Source organism: Ochotona curzoniae, unplaced genomic scaffold (genome assembly GCF_017591425.1).
Source record: "Ochotona curzoniae isolate NIBS_2020 unplaced genomic scaffold, NIBS_Ocur_1.0 contig_2861, whole genome shotgun sequence".
Taxonomy (NCBI): Eukaryota; Metazoa; Chordata; class Mammalia; order Lagomorpha; family Ochotonidae; genus Ochotona; species Ochotona curzoniae.
In genome coordinates this window covers 595,870-616,890 of record NW_024465620.1, presented here as the reverse complement: position 1 = coordinate 616,890, position 21,021 = coordinate 595,870, and the positions used below count along the sequence as shown (strand labels likewise).

The following is a 21,021-nucleotide window of genomic DNA, read 5'->3' as shown; positions in this document are numbered from 1 at the left end:
TAGTATTTTAAACCAAATCATGTTTAGAATTGGAAGGATGAATTATGCTAGTTTGGGTGTCACATGGTTTATTTTTTTCTCCTCCTGGAGTTACACATGGATTCCTGTATTGATGTCTTTCACACTAAAGTTTTCCGAATTCAGGTTGCATTGTATACTCTCTGTGCCTCTCCAGTGGGCCAGCCACCTGCCCGGTGCTGTGTGCCCTGGCAGTGGACCACACAGCGCTGGGCTCTGTGTAGACATCACTTCTTCTCCCAGGGCAACTTGAACTTACATTGTTGGAGTTTTCTTAGTGTTGCTGGCACTGCTGTGTTTGACTTTGTCCTTTGACCTTGGCTATGCGTTGGGAATGATCTTTTGTTGTGTTTCCGCGTGCTTACAGCTGGACAAAGTGGTCAGCTTAGGCCTGCATGGTTGCCATCATCCTGTCATCTATTCGCTAGGATGGAATTTGTGTAGTTGACAGAGGGGCAGTGAGGACTTGTGGAGCTGTGGTCACGTGGCTATTGGGGGCCACGAGCAGACCCACAGAGGGTCTGTTGGAATCCCTGGGCTGCTTTGCCCAACACGCTGTGCTGTCACCTTGTGATTGGAACCCTTCTTGTTCACTTCCAGGATTCGGCCACCATCCAGGGCCCTCTTCTGCCAGCGACAGCCTTACTACTCCATAGAGTAGCTCCTGGCCAAGACCTGGCAGGGGCCAGCCATGGAGCAGTACAGCCTCGGAGACGAAGGTGCCCTTCCATCCGAAATGTCCCTGCCGTCATTTTCTGAAAGCCAGGGACTCAACTGCAGCGATACCCTCAATCGGGATCTGGGTCCTGACACGAGGGACCTGCTCTACACTGGCCTGGGTGGCCTGGACCTGGACCCCAGCCTCCCAGCGCCCGATGCTCCCAACGAGGCACTGGAGGACAACTTGGATGCCCTGTCACTGTACTCAGGGAAGGACAGCGACTCTGGGAAGCTGCTAGAGGAGTCTGTGGACCCTGAGGCTCAGGTGGCCCTGCAAGGTGAGGCAGTCTCCCCAGCCCCCAGGCAGCCGGTGGGCCGGGCACTGGCAGAGCTGCTGCCAGGGTGGCGGTGGGGGGGGGGCGCTGGTTCTTGAACATTTCTCCCGCCTTCCTAGTGAGGGATGCAGAGCGCCCATCCCGGGGACTGGTACTGAGGGTCGCGGCTGTCCTAGGACATGCTCATCAGCTCTTTCCAAGCTCTGCCACCACCCCACCTCAACGCACTGGGCTCCCAGGCGGCCTAGGCCCCGCATCTCCACTCACCATCTCCTCTCTGCCAGCCTGCAGAGGAGTGGCTGTAGGAACCCCAGCTGTCATTCCGCTGTTCCCAAATACTGTTATGTTTAAGTTCAGGCAGGCCCTCAGTCTGAGTTCTCAGCCCCTCTCCTCTGCCGGTGAGGAGCAGAGAGCTCTGAAATCGTCCGACATGCGGGTTAACTCACGCTAGTTCCCATGGGGCCAAAGTCACTCTTTGGCTTCGAGGCTTTCCGTGGGCCAGTGGCTTTTGGGTTGGCCGAGGTGGAGTGGGCAGACACATGTAATCACCCTGCATACCCGGCCTGGCCCTAGGACAGCAGCAGACAGTCGATGCGTTGGGATAAGCAGCTCACGAAGCCTTCTGAAGGACTTGCTAGAATGAGAAGCTTCCGAGGGGCCCTGAGTGCACACCGTACACCACAGATGCAGCACTTTACAATTGTGACGGCCAAGTGTGAAATCCTGGAATGTGGAGAAAGGGGGTCAGGGTTTGAAGCGGGGCCCGAGAAGCTGTTTGTCAGTGTCAGTTGCTGGCGGTGTGCTGTGCTGGGAGGAGAAGGCCAGCTTCCTGCGGGTTCCCACAGGCTGTGTGTGCCCCACGGCAGTGATGTCACTGCTCCCACGGGCTCTGTGTGCCCCACACAGTGATGTCACTGCTCCCACGGGCTCTCGCAGGCGGACTTTCTTATCATAGAGGCAGAATGGGACTGCACCACCAAACAACGAACCTCAACTCTTTACCCTTCTCTAGCTAAAATTCAAGGCTATGTATAAGCATAAGCATAGGATTTTGTCAGTCTTTTAACTTTGAGAAAGTAATATGTTTGTGCCAAAGCTTAAGAAATCTGATAATCATCAAAAAAAGAAAATCTCTCCCCTGACTGGTGGGACGCATGGGAGTAGTATTGCCATGAGGGCACACGGTGTGACAGTGCCCGCATGTTCAGAACCCAGCGTGGGTGTGGCCCCCTGCGAAGGTAGGCCACACACCACACCCAACAACACAGCGTCAGGCTTTGTTCCTGGCAGACTGGCAGAGTGGGTCTGACACAGCATTTCACACGCTGAGTTTCCTCATGGCTGCTTCCCCGGAGTGTGTCTGTCAGGGCAGGCTACCCTGGCGGAGCCCTAGAGCAGGTCGGAGCCCCAAGGACCCCACCCTTCCTGGGCCCGAGGCTCCAGCCACCGGGTCTTCAGTGTCCTGGGTGGTTTATACAAACATGTTTTTCTGTGTGTTTTAAGGCAGCTTGGCAGGGCCAAGGCCTTCCCAGCTTCCTTCCCCCAAGGAGGCCCAGCGTCTCCTCATTGGAGCTGTTGGGACTCGCTGACGCCCTGTCACGGCAATGAGAGGAAGGCCTAGCAAGTGAAGGGATAAGGCCGAGGCCGACGACAGAGCTGGGGTCAGAGTCCAGGGTCTGGCCTAGACCCTTTGCACTGTAGTGCAACCCTGTGTGTGGCCCATGTGAGCTGTGGGGCACCTTGGAACATGTCACCAGGCAAAGCTGTACTGGGCCTTGATCATGCCCGCGCAGCACTTCAGCCTGCCTTTCCTATCCCTGTCCCTGTGGTTGGGCCCAGCGCCATGGCTGCAGTCGGAGTCTTGGCTGGCTCTCCCAAGGCTGCCTGGTTCTGGGTATCAGCAGGACCCACTGACCGACTCGTGCATCTCTAACCTGTGCTTCCTCCCGTCACGCAGACCTGGGTCTGGGAACGCTCAAGGGGCCGAAGGAGCCTGACAGGGGAGCCCGGGCCACCTCCACGAGCTCACGGAAAGGCAAGCGGCAGCACAGCTCGCCCCAGACCCCGCTGCTGGACTGCAGCCTGTGTGGGAAGGTGTTCAGCAGCGCCAGCTCCCTGAGCAAGCACTACCTGACGCACAGCCAGGAGAGGAAACACGTCTGCAGGATCTGCAGCAAGGCCTTCAAGCGGCAGGACCACCTGTACGGGGGACCCCAGCCGTCACCTGCCCCAGCCCTGGGCGGGGCGGAGGGTTCTGACTCGGGCTTGGACCACCTGTACAGGGACCTGGCCCAGCCCTGGGTGGGGTGTCAGGGGTCTGATTCATCCAGTGAGGACCGCCTGCAGCTCCTAGCCAACAGGAGCCCTGGGGCTCAACCTACAGAAGGGCACGCTGCCCGGGGCACCATGTCCTGTAGTGGATCTGCACCCCAGTCCCTGGTGGAGTCTGGGGGCCCCGTGGTATGCCCAGGAGCAGTGGGGAGCAGGGATGGGTGCAGGGCAGGGCAAGTCTGAGGACAGCGGCCGTTGTTTTTCTCTTTTATCTCTTGTTTATACAATTTTTTCCCTTAAAGGCTTTTTAAAAAAGAAGTCTTGATTATAAAAGGAAAGCCTGCCCTGAGAAGGCAGAGCGCAGCTCCCTTCGTTCTCACTGCCTGTGAGGGAGGGGCCGAGGGTGCTGGGTGGGCCTCACTGCCACTGCAAGCCTGGCTTGCTTGCTTGCTTTCTCTTTCTCTCACTCACTCTTTTTTTTTTTTTTTTTTTGAGCTAGAATGACATGGGCCCGGCGGCATGGCCTAGCGACTAAAGTCCTCGCTACGCCGGGATCCATATGGGCGTCAGATCTAATTCCAGCAGCTCTACTTCCCATCCAGCTCCCTGCTTATGGCTTGGGAAAGCAGTCAAGGACGACCCAATGCTTTGGGACCCTGCAACTGTGTGGGAGACCCAGAAGAGCTCCTGGCTCCAGATCAGCACAGCACTGGCTGTTGCGCTCACTTGGGGAGTGAACCATCGGACGGAAGATCTTCCTCTCTATATATCTGACTTTGTAATGAAAAATAAATCTTTTTAAAAAAAAAAAGATAGAATGACATAGAGGGAGAGAGAGAGATCTTCCATCCACTGGTTTGCTCCCTAAATGGCCACAACAGTCAGAGCTGTCAGGCCAAAGCCAGGAGCCGAGGAACTCTGGGTCTCCCACACGGGGCAGGGTCCAAGTTTTTGGGCTGTATTTTACTGCCTTCACACGTGCACTACTAGGGAGCTAGGCTGGAAGCAAAGCCGCCAGTCCACTCCAGGGTGAGCTGTGGGGTGCTGCCATCACAGGCAGTGGCCAGCCCTCTGGGGCCTGACCCCAGCTGCCATCTTTGTTTTCATCTTCTCGCCTACCCCAAGGAGGCAGACATCTGCTCCCGGCACAAGTCGGAAGCAGACAGCTCCAGACACTGGGTCTGCTGAGTCCTTCTCCCGAGCTCCCTCGGAGGGAAGCTGGGGGCTGAGCTTGAGCGAGCCTGTGCTATTTCTAAGCCCCAGCCCATGAGCCCCCTAGGCAGTGAGCCCCCTTCACAGGTCTTTGGAAGGTGTCTGTGCAGATGTAGCCGGACTGTTGTGTGGACATGCCTTGGTGTTTGCTGTGATTGGGTGCTCGATGGGCAGCAGGGCAGCTGACTTCTCAGCTGGGGCGCTCCCAGGGAGCGGCCTGCACAGGGGATCCCCAGGTCAAGTGCAGACTCTGTGAGCAGAAAGGTGGCACCCTAGGTCCTGCCCTCAGCAATGCTTGATGGGCTGTCTGCAAAGAGAAATGCTGGTGTAATGGCATAGCAAGCAGAGTCTCCATCTGCAATGCCAGCATCCCACAGGGGCACCGGGTTTGTGTCCCGGCTGCTCTACTTTCCACCCAGCTCCCTGCCTATGACCTAGAAGAGCAGTGGGGTAGTCCAAGCCTTTAAGACCCTGCACCTATGTGGGAGACCTGAAGACTTTCCATGTGGGAGGTTCCCCGCGTGGCTGTTCAGTTTGCTGCTGTGTGTTGCGTGGGTTTCACCCAACCTGTTACACATCAGCAGCACCCAGTGGAGAGGGCATTTGGTGCTGGTGGAGTCCTCAGACAAAGGGCTCACCTCTTCGCAGGCGGCCTGGTCACGCGGGGGCTGCTCGGGATCTTTCCCCAGGGGTCATCTGCCGCGGAGTTGACTCCCCCTCCTTTGTGGCCTCCAGGACTGGACACATGCTCACGCACCAGAAGACCAAGCCTTTCGTGTGTATTGAGCAGGGCTGCAGCAAGAGCTACTGCGACTACCGCTCTCTACGCCGGCACTACGAGGTGCAACATGGCCTGTGCATCCTGAAGGAAGCACCCCCGGAGGAGGAGGCCTGTGGGGACTCCCCCCATGCCCACGAGCCAGCCCCCAGCAGCCTGCGTTCCCTGGGGCCTCCGGAAGCCAGGTCACCCAGCTCCCTCCTGCCCAGCCGGGACCTCCTGCGCTGTATCGTGAGCAGCATCGTCCACCAGAAGATGCCTTCCCCCGGCCCGGCCCCGGCAGACAGCGAAGGCAGGAGCACAGCCTGTCCCTGCCCCACCTTGGCAGCAGCCCTGAGCACCGAGGGTTCGGAGGAGTCCCACGCCGCCCAGAAGGAGGCAGCCGCCGAGCTGTTGGCAGCCATCCACTCCAGGGCAGCCGAGAGCACTGGCCCTGACCCTGCTGAGACAGAGCCCCCGCCGCCTCAGCTGCTGTCCACCCCAGAAGGCTGGCCCGAGGGTGGGGCCCTACCTGCCCGCCTGCCTCTCTTCCGGAGCCAAACGGTCCCAGCTGGCTCCCAGCCCTCAGGCCACAACTTCCAATGGCTCCGCAACCTGCCTGGCTGCCCCAGGAACAAGGGCAACCATGTGTCTGTGGTCCACAAGCCGCCTGCCCTGCCAGCCCACGGGGGCGGCGAGTCTGGCCAGGCTGGCCCCGGGCCTAATGGTGCTTCCCCCTCGGCAGAACCCCTGGTCGGCCCAGGGATTAGCTTCGAGGATACACCGCCCTTCTCTTCTGCGCTCATGAAGGCACCCGCCGAGGCCCCAGGTGACCCCCAGTATGCAGGAGGTGAAGACGACTCCTGGACCTCCAAGAAGAGCAAGTTCGACTGTGACACCTGGGAACCCAGCCCCCAGGATACCCAGAAACCCAGCGGGCTCCCAGCAGATGCCACGCCACTCTTCCGGCAGCTGTTCCTCAAGTCACAGGAGTCCCTGGTGAGCCATGAGCAAATGCAGGTGCTGCAGATGATCACCAAGTCCCAGCGGATCTTCTCCCACGCCCAGGTGGCAGCTGCCTCCTCTCAGCTGCCTGGGCCTGAGGGCAAGCAGGCCACCCTCAAGCCCTGGCCTCAGCAGCCTCCGCCACCAGCACCATCCACTGACTCTGTCCACACTGGGCCCAGAAACCCTGAGCCGGAGGGATCCCCAGCCCGCAGGAGGAAAGCCACCATACCCACGGGCCCCAGGGAGGTCTCCCCAGGCAGCTCCAGGCGAGACACCAAGGGAGGGTCCAAAGTGGCTGCTGCAGCAGCGGCCCTCACATCACCGGCCCTGGACCCGTGCGGGAAGCCAGACATCTCTTCCCTGGCCAAGCAGCTGCGGTCGTCAAAAGGCGCCTTGGACCTGGGGGAGATCTTTCCCTCCACAGGCCCCCGGCAGAGCCAATTAGTGGGGGATGAACCACCGGGAGCCCAGCTGCCTGGGAAACAGGCCCTGGCCGAGAACAGCACGGCTCAGGGGCCCGCCAAAGGCGAGAAGGGCCCGGCCTGCTCCCGGGGTGGAGGCTACCGGCTGTTCTCGGGGAACCCCAGGGCGCAGCGGTTCTCCGGCTTCCGCAAGGAAAAGGTGAAGATGGACCTGTGCTGCACGGCGTCGCCCAGCCAGGTGGCCATGGCGTCCTTCTCGTCGGCTGGGCCCCCGGCAGAGCCGCCCCGGGACGCCAAGTCCAAGCTGACCATCCTCAACAGGATCCAGGTACCCGAGCCAGGCCGCGTGCCCGGCACAGCAGACGGTGGCACGGGGGGGCTGGGGGTTAGTCAGCAGGTCCTGGTGGTGCTGGTGTTGTCACTTGGTCCCAGTGAGTTCCTGGGGTGACTGTCACACAGGAGGACATCGAGTTCCGAGAGGGTGAGGACACTGCAGAGCTGTCCTGGGCACTGAGTGTCACCTGCCGTCTCGTGGACAGGGAGCGCAGTGTCCCGTGGGCTGCCAGCATACTTTCCCGTCAGCCACAGCTGCCGTTCTCATACGCAGCGTTGTGATTCAGCTACGGCGGAGTTCTCCACTTGGGAGCATGCAGTCTGGAGGCCTGCAGGGTGTGAGGGGGTGGCGCGGCCGTCACCGCCGTTTGCCAGAGAGCTTCATCACCCCCGGGCCTCCCCCGCCCTGTTTCCATGTGTTTCCCACAATCCCTGGTGCCGCTGTCCTGCCCTCAGGATGCCGTAGTGTCGGTTCCCCGAGCTGAGGTGACCCTCATGACCTCGACGTTTGCCTAGGAGTTTGCCCAGCTCATGCCTGGTGGGTGCTGTGGCTAGAGCTGCCGTCGGGGGTGTGGGTGTAAGGGTGCGCTCTTTGCGCCTGGGGGGTGCCGAGGCCTCATGGTTGCCCCCGGCCCTGTGTTAGTACAAGTTCCCTGCTGCCCCCGGCCTGCACGCTGACATCCTGGGCTGGCAGCCGCCTCCGGCGGTGGAGCTGCGCCCCACAGTTTGCAGTGCATTCCTCTCATGGTGACTCCTTGGGTGCAGCCACTCCGAGTCCTAGGCAGCTCTTCCATCCATTCTGGTCAGGCTCAGGGGTGCCTGGATTCTGTGTGCAAGCCCCCCTGGCAGCCGTGGGGTGCCCATCACTCCCTCTTGTTTCCTGGGCTTTCTTGGCAGCGCAGTAACATGTCTCTCGCAGCCCAGAAGTTTTCAGTGTTGCGCAGTTTGTTTGTGGCTTTGCTTTTGCTCCAGTGGCCTGTGCAAAGGGTCACCGTGTGAGTCACGCCAGGGGCTGTCCTCGATGTCCTAAGCTCTTGTCACTCGGGCTCTCCCCAAGCTCCTCATGTCCACTGCGCCGCTTGAGGTTGTGTTCCTCTGCAGGGTGGAAACACCTACAGGACACCCCATCCCCCGAGAGACGAGAACGCGGCAGGTGCATGGTACGTGCACAGCTCCTCCCCAAGGCACCCAGCGGGGGCCAGAACTGACCCTGGAGGACCGGGGGACGGGGCCTTCCGTCTCCGAGGCACCGGGTTTGGATACCATGCTTGATAGTTTATCCAGACCTGACAGTGGATTGGAATTAACATCCCCCAAACCAAAGCCCAGGGGGCTGGTGGCTGGAGGAGAGGGGAGGTTGGGCAGGGGGCAAACCCCGCCTGCCTCCTCCACCCTCCTGCCTGTCGTCCCAGCGGCCAGCAGAACGGGGCCGCTGCAGACTGGACCGAGCCCAGGAGCACGTTCATCTGCAAGAACTGCAGCCAGATGTTCTACACCGAGAAAGGGCTCAACAGCCACATGTGTTTCCACAGCGACCAGTGGCCCTCGCCCCGGGGCAAGCAGGAGCAGCAGGTGAGGGTTGGGTGGAGCTTGTGCCAGGGGCCGAGGGTGGCAGCTAGGTGTCCTGTGTCTCAGGGGCTGCAGCATCAGGTCCGTGGGCAGCTAACAGATGCCCAGCCCTGACCTTGGCCCCCTCCCCACCAGGGAACCTGTCGCGTCCCAGGGCAACTCTCCCGGCCCCAGCCTGTCACTTTCTTGGGTTCAGTTGTTGGGCCCAGAGTCCTGCCAGCCACCAGGACAGGCCCTGAAGCCCAAAGGGCTGGACGGCTCCCCCAGGAGGGGCGACCCCTCGGAAGGGCAGCAAGGTCACAGCCTCCGTGGTGATCCCCAGGCAGGTCCTGCAACCAAGCCCTGGGAGCTTGGCCAAGGGATGCTTGGGCATCGGCTGCCTTCCCATCACTGCTCCCTACTGCTTTACCATGGGAAAAACCCAAACCCAGGACCCTGAAGGTGTGTTCACGGTCACTCTGCCATGCCACGGCCGCTGAGCCCTTGTGCAGGGCTTTGTGCTGGGGCAGCTGGGAACACATCACTGACCCGGACGCGCTGGCTGCCAGTCCCAGGCCTGTCCTTGGCAGTGACAATCTAGAGTGGACAGGGCTGGTGGCACATGAGGTCTAGACGGGCTTCAAGGGGCTCCTGGCCCAGCTTGTGAAATCAGGGAGGGCTTCCTAGAGGAGGCATGATCAGCCCAGAGCCCTGGAAAGATGAGGAAGAGTATGGCTGCCAGAGGGTGCTGACCTAGGGTGAAAGGGCTGTGAATGGTAGCCGTGCCTGGTGTGAGCTGGGCTCGGCAGAGAAGGCCAGAGTCAGGGTTGGTGTGTGGCCCCAGAAATCCTGTCGAGTCAGTGGCTGGGTCTCATCCCCAGGCTCCAGGTGCTGCTCCCCTTGAAGGGAAGCCGTTTTCCGCCTATTCTACTCCGCTCCCTGCAGGCCCCATTCTCTCAGTACTGGTCACTGCAGCCCCTGCTGCCCTCCCATGCTGCTCAGATCCCCAGTCCTGGGGCTCCTGGGGCTTTAGCCCTGGACTGGCATTGTGCCTGGCATCTTGGGTTTGGCTTGGGTGAGTTGGTCCAAGCAGTGCTGCCCCCTTCTCCAAGGCCTCGGGTGTGGCCAGGCTGGGCACGTGTGTCCTCCTTCCCTGCCCTCTTACCAACCTGGAGAGTGACCGCTATAGTAGCTGGGCCTCGGGTGATCGTCTGTGGTTCCTGACCCCCTTCTCCAGGTACCAGAGAGAGAAGAAGAGGAGAGGGACAGCAAGGAGGGCAGCCAGCACCGGAAGCGCAGGAAGCGGCCCCCGGCCAAGGTGCTGCCCATCCCTCCCCTGCCCTCGGCCTCCCGGGAGCCAAGCCCCGGGGGCCCCCAGAGCTGCCTGCGCTCCCCGGTGTTCCTGGTGGACCGCCTGCTGAAGGGCCTGTTCCAGGGTTCACCCTACACGCCACCGCCCATGCTCAGCCCCATCCGGGAGGGCTCAGGGCTCTACTTCAACAAGCTCTGCTCTGTGACGGCACAGGCCGGGCCCAGCCTGTTCATCAGCTCTGCGCTGGGTGAGTGTGCCCCCTGCCCAGGGCGCACGGCCCCGCATGGGCCCCTGCCGCTTACCTTTGCAGCACTTTACTGGCCTGTGGGTCCCCCTGCCACTTGGAAGTACCCCCAAGCTGTCCAGGGCCAACAGCCTTGTAGGTGCTCCACATGCTGTAGGCAGAGAACACAGGGAGAGCCAGCCTGACCCTGCTCCTGTCTGCTGCCTCCCCTCCTGTCCACCTTCCTTCATGCCCTTGCTGAGCTGTAACTCACACATCACACAAACAGCTGGTTTCAAGTGTCGAGTGCAGCGGGTGTTGGGTAGAGTGGTCCGGGTGCCCTTTGCGGGGCCGGCATCCCATACTGGAGGGCTGGGGTTCCAGTCCTGACTCCTCTCCCAGTCCTCGCTCCCTGTTGCCGTACTCCCCGGGAGGCAGTGTTGTTGGTTCAAGATCCGGGTCCCTGCCACCTGTGTGATGAAGTTCCCAGCTTCTGGCTTTGGTCTGACCTAGTTCTAGCTATTCCAGGCATTTGGGAAGAAACTAGTGGGTGACAGATTTCTCTCTGTTTCTCTTTCTCCCTGCCTTTCCAATGAAAGAATTATTATACAAATAAATAAAATATACGGTGTTTGGGGGTACCCACAAGCTGACGCCCCTCCTCAGCAGTAATGATAGAACCTTCTCACTGTTTCCTGCTAAATCCTGCACCTCTAGAAGTCACCACCGCCCCCCACATCCCTCTCCTTCCCGCTAGCCCTGGACAGCCACGCATCTGCAGGCTGGCCTACCTCAGGCACATCCTGGAGCTGCGGCCCTGCCACCTGCGACTTCGGTACTATGTGTCCCACCGTAGCAGGTGCCAGTGCTCAGTCCTGGGTTGGCTGACCGTGCCCCTGGCACGTAGGGCCAAATGTTCATTTGCTCATCTGCTGATGAGGATTTACCTGGCTTGCCCCCATCCCCTCCTCCACAGAGTCTGCATCCACCTACGTGAGCTGCAGGCCTCCAGGGTCACTCTCTACTGTGTGTTTTCTAGATCAAGTGGACAGCTCTTTGGGCATCTGTATGGTGAAGGACGACTCCAAGATCAGCATTGAACCGTGAGTTGGAACAGACCTAGAACCTGAGGTGCCTGCCGTGCACGCCCGTGGGCATCCTGTGAGAGGCGCCGGGTCCTGTGTGTGTGTGTGTGTGTGTGTGTGTGTGTGTGTAGAAGCCCTCCTCCCCACTTCTCTGACCGGACGGGCACCACTGGCTGCAGGAGCCACGTGCCTGGGATCCAGGGCTTAAGGTGGAGTCAGTGGTGGCTCAGGGGGCAACTCGGGCATGGCCTTCTTTGTCCTGTACCCAGAGTGAGTCCCTGGGCCCAGAGAGCCCACATCCACACCCGCCCATCAGGAGCTGTGTGCTGGATGTGGTGGGGCCACGATGGGGCTGCCACTGTCCCACTGTCCTGCTGTCCCGCTGTCTGTGCCTACCCCAGCCATGTGTGCCTACCCCAGCCACGTGTGTGCGTGTTATACGTGTGTCCCTCTCACGTGTCTGTGCTCTGGTTTCAGACACATCAACATAGGGAGCCGGTTTCAGGCTGAGATCCCGGAGCTGCAGGACAGGTCACTGGCTGGAGTTGACGAGCACGTGGCCTCTCTGGTCTGGAAGCCCTGGGGAGACATGACGACCAACCCAGAGACACAGGACAGAGGTGTCCGGGGCCTGGGCTGGGTTTCCGGGGGCCTGCCTCCTGCCACCTGCAACGGGTTCACATCCCCCTTCCCCACCTGACCAAGCGGCAGTGTCCTTGGGGTCAGGGGCAGGGATGGAGGCCGGCCCTCAGTGCACTGCTGTGCCTCCCGCCCTGTGTCCTGCCCGCTTGGCTGAACGCCTAGAGCAGGTTCCTCTGCCCTCCGCCTGCCCTGGGTCAGTGTGTGAGGTAACCCCTGGCTCTGCAGTGTGCTGCCCAGGAAGGCCCTGCCTACCCCACTCACTACCCTGTGTCTCTCTTACTGGGCCCTGCAGTGACCGAGCTCTGCAACGTGGCCTGCTCCAGTGTGATGCCAGGAGGCGGCACCAACCTGGAGCTGGCACTACACTGCCTGCATGAGGCTCAGGGCAGCATCCAGGTGAGGCCCGGGCTGGGCTCATGGCTGCTGGGTGCTCAAGGTGTCACATGTCTTCTCTGAGTGCTCCTGGGGCCTGCTATCACCAGAGACAGGCTGGGCCATTACCGCTGGCAGCTGGGCAGGAGCCAGGGCAGCAGCTTCCCTGACAGGATCTCAGCACCTGGGATGGGGTGGGGTGCCCAGCAGAGCCAGCTCTGCCCGTGTGCATCTGGGTTGCGGTTCCAAGGCCATGCATGTGCCCGCAGCCCGCTCCAGGCGCCCTGGTCACCTTTTTGAGCATTGATGACTCTGGGTGGGGATAAGCCGGTCACAGACCAGGGAGTCCCGTGTGGCCTGGCTTTGTGCTGCAGGCCTTGGGCGGGGTGCTGGGTGCTTGCCAGGTCTCTGCAGTGTGGCAGTCCCAGGTGAGGCCAGCTCGGGATCCGTGCTTGGCTTAAGGCTGTCTACAGCCTGGGATTCTCTACACCTTGAGAAGCAGGGACCCCGGGTGACCCCTTTCCTGCGGCTTGGCTGGGGAGGGAACCAAGGCCTCTGCTGCCTGGGCCTTCCACTTCAGGAGTCGAACAGGAAATACATCTCAGAAAGTTGCCAGCTGATGACATGTGCCACGGAAAAAGCAAAACGGGGCGCTAGGCCACGGTGGCTTCCAAATGCAGGTCCCCACAGGGGTGGACACCCACCATAAGGCAGGCTGGCCTGGCTGCCACAACGGGAAGGCTACTAAAGATGGCCATGACAGCCATGCTCTGTGGACCCCACACAGCACTGGGCTGGCGGCCGTCGGGGGGACATGACCTGTGGGGTGGTCATTTTCTAAAAGGAGCTCTCCTCCTGCCGTCTCTGCCTCTGGGAGTGGCTGTGATCCCTCTCATTCCAGGTTGCTCTGGAGACCCTCCTGCTCAGAGGACCCCAGAAGCCAAGGACTCACCCTCTCGCCAACTACCGCTACACAGGTGACAGGAGGACGGTGGCTGGGGCAGGTGGGGTCCGGCTGAGACTCCGTGAGTGTGTCGGAGCCCTGGCAGGCCCGGCCTCCCCTGTGCTGTTCTCCGCAGCACCTTCCAGGGCCACACAGCTCACATCTGAGAAGTGGCAGCCACCAAGGGGATCCCGATGGCGGGTGGGGGGCCTCAGGATCTGCAGTTGAGCCCACCACTCACTAGGATCAGGCGCACCTGCCCCGGGAAGTGATGGCAGCCTGAGGCGCTGCATCTGGGACGGGGAGCCTGTCGGGGTCTGGGAGGGTGGGTGCAGCAGCACGGGGCAGTGGGACTAGAGGCGGTGGTGCTCTCCCGCAGGGTCGGACGTCTGGAGCCCCATCGAGAAGAGGCTCTTCAAGAAGGCCTTCTGTGCACACAAGAAGGACTTCTACCTGATACACAAGACGGTAAGGCCAACGCGACACTGCACACAGGGCTCCCGTGCAGGCAGCCAGGCAAGCCAAGCACTGTCCAGGGCTCCTGACTTCCATAGCCTTCTGCGGGAGTGACAGGGTCAAGGGCGGGGCTTGCGGTGCGCCCGCCTCCCCTGCAGGCACCAGTACAAGCCCCGCCGTCCTCCGCTGCACTCGCTGCTCACGCGGCTGGGAAGGCAACACATGGCGGCCCAAGTGCCAAGGTCTCAGGCAGCACATGGCAGACCCGGGTGGGGTCTCGGCCTCCTGGCCTTGGCCTGCTGCAGCCCTGGCCATTGAGGCCATTTGGGGTGTGAACCGGCAGATGGAAGAGCGCTCTCTGCCCATTTCTTTCCATCTCTTCTCTCTGTCTCTCCCTCCGTTCCTCTCTTTTTCTCTTTCTGCCTCTCAAATTATTTAAAAAATAAGCACTGTAATACATCTCATGCCCCAAACGAGACCATCCTCCTCCTAAGGAGCGCTGTTCATCCTGGTGCCCACGGACACTGTAGGGTTTTTTTAAGATTTATTTATTTTTATTGGAAAGTCAGATATACAAAGATGAGGAGAGACAGAGAGGAAGATCTTCTGTCTGATGATTCACTCCCCAAGCAGCCGCAGTGGCTGGAGCTGAACCAATTCAAAGCCAGGAGCCTGGAGCTTCTTCCAGGTCTCCCATATGAGTGCAGGGTCCCAGGCTTTGGGCCGTCCTTGACTGCTTTTCCAGGCCACAGACAGGGAGCTGGATGGGAAGCAGGCCATCAGGATTAGAACCGGCGCCCATATGGGATCCTGGTGCATGCAAGGCAAGGACTTTAACCGCTACACTATCACGCCAGGCCTGGCACTGTAGGTTTTACACAGTGCATGTACACATGTACACACACAAACCCCTGCCTGCACATCACCTGTGGAAGGGATGAGCCATCTCGCATGGTGGCACCTGCTGCCTCTTAGTTTGCACTTTTGAAAGCTTTGATGTGCACAGAATAGCACAGCATCACGGCACCAGGTACAGTGTTGACACAGACCCTCAGCATGGTCATGATAAAGAGCATATCCAGCACCCCTCAGGCTACTTCTTGTCCCCCTCTGATCCCCCACCCCACCCCGCTACTTCCTGGCCCAGCTGCCAGCCCTGAGCACTCTCCCTCACCGTCAGGGTATCTGCACTGCCTGGGATCTCACAGAGATGGACTCGCCAGGCTGTGTGGCTCCACACCGCACAGCTTCCTCCTGGCAGGCTGGCCAGGTAGCAGGTAGACCACTGCCTCGCTCACTCGTGACCACGGAGCTTCCAGGCTGGGACAGTCACAGTGTTCAGGGCCCTGTGTGGCACATGCTTTGCTTCCTTGGCTGGAAAGGCAGCAATAGATAGGATGGTACCTCGTTAAGTTCATGGAAGGCGGAATGAAAGGAGAAATGTATTTGGCACAAAACCCTTTGAGGTTCCATGTGTGGTTTTTCGTAACATTTGCTTTCCAGGGACTCCTTGCAGAACCCGCGTTCCTTGCGGTGGATGGATAGGCTGCCACAGGGTGGGCCAGGCACAGGCTTCTCCCATTCCCCCTAGCAACACAGTCGGCTCCGCAGTGCTGGCCTGCCTCATGGGTGTGTGTCTGCGGCTCGGTGTGTTCCCCTGGTGAGCGCTGACGCCGTGTGTCCATCCGTGTGCACGCTGGCCAGCTGTGATGCCACTTCTGGTCAGGGGTGTTGGCACTTCTTTCATGGGGCTCTCTGTGGGGGTGCTCATATCTTTGTCATTGACTTGGAGACCTTTTCTGGGGACACAGGCCCGTTAGTTGACAGGTATTCTGCCAGTACTTTCTCCTAATCAGCAGCTTTTGAGGCTGTTAATATGTTCTGAAGAAAAAAAGCTCTGACTGCAAGAGCCCAGGAGTTGGTATCAGGTGTTGGGTTATAACACGGCTCTACTGAGACGTTCACATGACTGTGTTAGAACCGTGGAGTGAACTACATTGAGTTGAACCAATATTCTGCTTCTGCATGAGGTCCACTTGAGATTTGTGGGTTGTCCTGCTTGCATATTACTGGATTCTATTGGTTAAGGTTCCATTGGGAATTCCCATGTTCCCGAGGGATATTGGTCTGCAGTGTTCTTTCCTCATAATACTTTACGGAGTGATGTTGACCTCATAGATGCAGCTGGAAAGTTGTCCACATCTTTTTAGGAAGTTTGCTTATGGTTAGTTTTATTTCTTCCTTAAATATTTTGTAGAGAAGTCATCTGGGCCTGGAGTTATACTTGTGGGAAGTATTTTTTTTTTTAATTATTTATTTGAAAGAGGGAGAGAGAAAGAAGAGATCTTGCGTTAACTGGTTGCCTCCCTAAATGGTTGCAGCAGCCGGGGCTGAGTCAGCCCAAAGCCAGGAGCCCGGAACCTGGAACCTCATCCAGGTGACCCACGTTGGTGGAAGGGCATCTTTTGTTTTCCCAGAGTGGGAAGTAGAGCAGCTGGGACTTTCTTCGGCGCTCATATGGGGTGCTGGCCTTGCACATGGCAGCTTAACGCACTGTGCTATAGTGCTGGCCCATGTGGCAAGGCTCCGAAATGGAATGTCAGTTTCCACAACAGACACAGAGCTGTTCAGGTGGCCATGTGTTTTTGAGTTAGAGTGAGTAAAGAATTTGTATATTTTAAAAATTCCTATTTAAAAGACAAGAGTTGCTGAGAGAGAGTGAATTCTTCCACCTGCTGGTTCATTCTGCAAATAGCCACCATGGGCTATGGGTGCTGGCGTTGCAGGCAGCAGCTTCCACCCCTAGCAGCCTTGGTCCTTCCCTGTCTGCAGTGTTGGCTCTCGCTCACCTGTCCTGTTCGCCTGCCTCTTTGCTTGTTTGTTCGCTGGCGCAGTGCTGGGCGTGCTTACTGCGCACCTGCTTCGGCTTGGCTCTGGCCCAGCCAGGGTCACAGGGAAACATTCAGGCTCTGACAATTCCTCCTTTTCACTTCCGCCCATGCACATGTACCACCAGGTTTCCTTGTGGGCAGTGTTGGCATCAGCCCCCGTGGGCTCTGCTGAGAGTCCCTCTCCGTGGGCCGGGTCCTGGAATGCAAGGCCGCCCACTGGGTGGGTGTGGCGGGTGTCCAGCCTGGTGCTCGGGGATTGTGCTGGCTGCTGCTGGGTCCTGACTGGCTCTCCTTGTCTAGGGGCACAGTACACCCGCTGCCTGCCACCCGTGCTGTGCTGTTTCAGAGCTGGGCTGAGCACCTAGTGGCTGCACTTGGGCGCACGCAGAGCTGGGTCGGCCTGCTGTATAGCAGCCATCTGTCCGATCGCCAGAGAATTCTCCTGACCCTGAGCAGTTAGCGTTAGCCTTCTCCGAGTTGTTTTTGCTTCTGTAGCAGTTTGTGACATTTTTAATGTCCTTGAGGTGCAATGTTACATGGAGAGAGAAAGACAGTAAGACAGCTTCCATCTCCTGGTTCGCACCCGACATGCCCACAACAGCCAGGACTGGGTCAGGCTGGAGCCAGGAGCCTAGTGCTCCATCAGGGTCTCCCATATACCTGGCGGGCCCCAGGACATGAGCCGTCCATTCCTGCTGCCTCCTGGGGCATGTTACCAGGAAGCTGGATCCAAAGCAGAGTGGGTCGGGCAAGAACAGGCGCAAGTCAGTGGCACAGTGTGTGGGGTACAGACGTGCTAGACTGGGCTCCCCCTCCGCACACAGCACTGCTCCAGGGATTATCCTAAGAGGGTCCTTTTGCAGTGGAGGGAAGAATGAATGACGAGGCCTTGGCTCAAGGCCTACAGAGTGAAAGCCCGCTGACAGTGGCCTTGCCTGCCACTGTGATAGCTGTGCCAGTGTGGCCAGGCCACACTGCTGGTTCGTCACAGCAGGCACTGAGGTGTGTCCTCTGCACACCCCCGTGGGCGTCATCTCTCTGGGAAGATGTCTTGGGTGGGGCGGGGCCTAGGCTGTGGAGGGCTGCAGGACGCTCTGTCGGAGGCAGGGAGCTGTGCTGAGCCCCTCCCATGAAGGGAGGTCAGCCCCTGTGGGGCCATCAGGGGCTTCTGTTGTCCCCTGGCAGATCCAGACCAAGTCAGTGGCACAGTGCGTGGAGTATTACTACATCTGGAAAAAAATGGTCAAGTTTGACTGCGGCCGAATGCCAGGGCTAGAGAAGCGGGCCAGGAGAGAGCCGGAGGAAGTGGAGAGGCAAGAGGAGAAGGTAGTGCGGGGTGGATGGCAGGGTCTGCGGCACAGGGGGGCAGAGGAGGCAGCCCTGACCCAACTCCCTCCTGCGGTTTCTGCCTCTCTGAAGGTCACCTGCAGCCCCCGAGAGAGACCCAGTCACCGCCCAACTCCTGAGTTCAAGATCAAGACCAAGAGTTATCGGAGGGAGTCCATCCTCAACTCTAGCCCCAACGCCGGCCCCAAGCGGACGCCCGAGGCACCTGGAAGTGTGGAGGGCCAAGGCGTTTTCCCATGCCGGGAGTGTGAGAGGTACCCCCCCCACACACACACCAGAGAGTCCTGGCAGTGGTCCCCCCAACTGCCTGCTGTGCCCCGCCCCATGGGGCAGCTCTGACTGCCAGTGCTCTCTCCCACACCCCCAGGGTGTTCGACAAGATCAAGAGCCGGAATGCCCACATGAAGCGACATCGCCTCCAGGACCACGTGGAGCCTGTGGTCAGGGTGAAGTGGCCAGCGAAGCCGTTCCAGCTGAAGGAGGAGGAGGAAGAGGAGGAGGAGCTGGGGGCCGCCATCGGCCCCCTGCAGTGGTGACACCAGGCCAGCAGCCAGCCTGCTTGGGGGGTCTGTAGTTCCATTCTCCCCCCACCCGCCCAGGACCCTCCCTGCCTCTCCACCAGGGTCGGCCCTGCCAGCAGACTTGGTGGCCACTTAGCCAGAGCACAGTCCCCGTGGGCAGGGCAGGAAGCACTGTTCGCCAGGCTACCAGTCTCTCCCCTTCCACCTCTGCTTCCCGAGTGGGAGACACGCGGCAGGGAAGTTTGGGTCTGGGCAGCTCTTCAGTCTTGCCCTGGGTCGTGGGGTCCAGTTACTGTTGTTAGACAAAGCCAAGACAGAATGAGCGGGAGGACAGCTGCCTCACCCAGCGGGCCGCTCCCCACGGCGGGCTCTCGGCTCTCAGGATCCAGTCCCTCATCTTGCAATGACCTGTACGTTGTTTCGTGTTTTTTGTACGTGTCTCCTTGTAAATCTTATTAAATTGGGTTCATGAGCAGCTGTCCTGACTCTCCCTGCCAGCACTGGACCTCAGCCACGTGTTGGCCAGAAGTATCAGCTGGGCCAGCTCTGGGCCTCCCTGCAAAGCAGCCCTGGACACGGTGCTTGTTCAGCTAACACTGCAACAGTGGGCACACCGGAAAGCAGAAGACAGGGCACAGAGGGATAGCAGCAGCAGTGAGCAAGCCAACACGTGGAGACATCCTGACTCAAGGACCCCTGGCAGCCAGCATCAGCACCTAGGCTGGGCTGGGCCTAACTCCTGGGTCAACACCCACGTGGGCAGGTGGGTGGGGAGAACTTGCCCAGACTCTCGCGGCTGCTGCCTCTGAGCTCACCTTGGAGGTGGGAAGGGACCCCCACCAAAGCTTATTCCTGCCCAGAGCAAGCTCCACTGGGTGACTGGATAGAGGGTTGCCAGGTGTGTTCACTGCTTACTGCTGCTAGCCACACCACCTTGACCTGCGACAAACGGCCACTCTGCTACCAGTGCTACCTTGATGGGCACCGCAAAAATAGGCCGCAGCCTTCTGGCTGTGCCCCCAGCAGTGCGCAGCTGCTGCCAGCAGTGGCTCAGGAAAGTACCCAGGGCAGAATAGGGTTGGGCAAGAGTTTGTCATGCTGCAGTGTTTGCTCACCAGGCAGACTCACTGCGGGCAGAGCTCTGGAACAGGAAACGGGACCCTGTGCTCTCACGCAGACTCGGAATCTGCGGTTTGAAAACATTGCTCCCACACATGCCCCTCAGCTTCCCTGAGTTTTTTTTTTTTTTTTAAGATTATTTACTCATCAAAAAGGCAAAATTTACAGAGGAGGAAAGACAAATCTTTTGTTCACTGGTTCACTCCCCAGGTGGCTGCAACCAGAGCCAGAGCTGAGCCAATCAGAAGCCAGGAGCTTCTTCTGGGTCTCCCACATGGCTGCAGGGTCCCAAGGCTTTGGGCCATCCTCCAATGCTTTCCCAGTCCACAAGCAGGGAGCTGGATGGGAGGCAGGAACACCAGGATATGAACCAGTGGGATCCTGGTACTTGGAAGGCAAAGATTTAAGCACTAGGCTACCGTGGCTGGGCCCAGTTCCCCAACTCCTGACATTGGTTTGGTGCATTTGCTGTAGTTGGCAAGCCAACATGACAGAGTATGATGGACAAGGTATTATCAACTGGAGTCTCCTCCTAGAAAAATAAAGAAAAAAATCAAAACCAAACAGAATCCTATGCCCTTCTCTTCCAGGATTCCCCCAGAACGCCATCTTTCCCTGAGTTACTTGTTCCCTGGGCTACTCTGGGCTGCCTCAGTTTCTCCCACATTGCTTGTTTTGACGACTTCACAGTTTGAGGACTGCAGAGAGGGCCTCAATCAGAATTCCCCCATTTCTCTGGCGATTGGACTGGGAGGTCAAGTGCTGTCTACATGTGTAATCAGGGTGAAATACTGCCAACACGTCTTATCGCATTGTTGCATTGGCCGTGACCTCGGGCTGTCTGCCCGGTCTTTGTCCTTTGACCCCATCCCACAGTATGTTGTTTGCTACCGGCGCTGCACCAATCACGCAGTCGAGCATAGTCCTTCACATACATTATTTACACTTCTTGGGCACAGATTGTCTTTCCAGCCTCATTCGTTTGTTCAGTAAGTGCACTCGTTGATACCATCAGGGGTTCACACAGACTTTGTACTTCGGATTATACTCCAATACTGCTAAGTTGTATTGCTCCAGCGCCCTCAAACACACCCTGCCGTCTGTGTATGTGTGTGCGCAAAATACTTTCTGGTACAAGCTGCCCCAGGCTCTTGTTTAACTTACTGCCTGATCCTAGAACCAGCCACTTCTCTAAGGACGCCGGAGAGCGGTACTAGACACCAGGTACCCTGGCACTGTCAGCAGACACCAGGACTCTGCCTGCGCTGTCACCAAATAGCCCCAAGCACGGTTGCGCTAAACAAGCTTTTATTTGTGGCAGGTGGATGATAACCGGCAGGTGGAGTTCCCTTAAAGAAACACCTGCACCTCCCCCGGCCCCAGTCTCGGCGTCGGCCGGGAGAGGGCGCGAGAGAAAGTAGAACGGCTTCGTCTCCATCACACAGGCCTCTCGGAGCGGAAAGAACCTTGGCGACTGTGGGCTCCGAGGCGGGACTAAACCCGGAGCCCCAGACATGTCAGACGCCGGCGGGTCACGTGACAGCCC

The 21,021-nt window shown here is 59.1% G+C and overlaps 1 protein-coding gene across 1 annotated transcript; it reads left to right on the top strand.

Annotated features, from left to right (window-relative positions):
• The first annotated feature begins 709 nt into the window (after nt 1–709).
• Nucleotides 710–18,371, top strand: ZNF541 (zinc finger protein 541). The gene is made up of 14 exons (XM_040978273.1): nt 710–1,016; nt 2,971–3,214; nt 5,232–7,011; nt 8,118–8,176; nt 8,429–8,588; nt 9,802–10,123; nt 11,139–11,202; nt 11,662–11,804; nt 12,119–12,222; nt 13,100–13,175; nt 13,521–13,609; nt 17,674–17,814; nt 17,908–18,089; nt 18,203–18,371. Exons 1-14 carry the CDS (start codon nt 710–712, stop codon nt 18,369–18,371), a joined length of 3,840 nt encoding a protein of 1,279 aa, XP_040834207.1.
• The last annotated feature ends 2,650 nt before the right edge of the window (nt 18,372–21,021 follow it).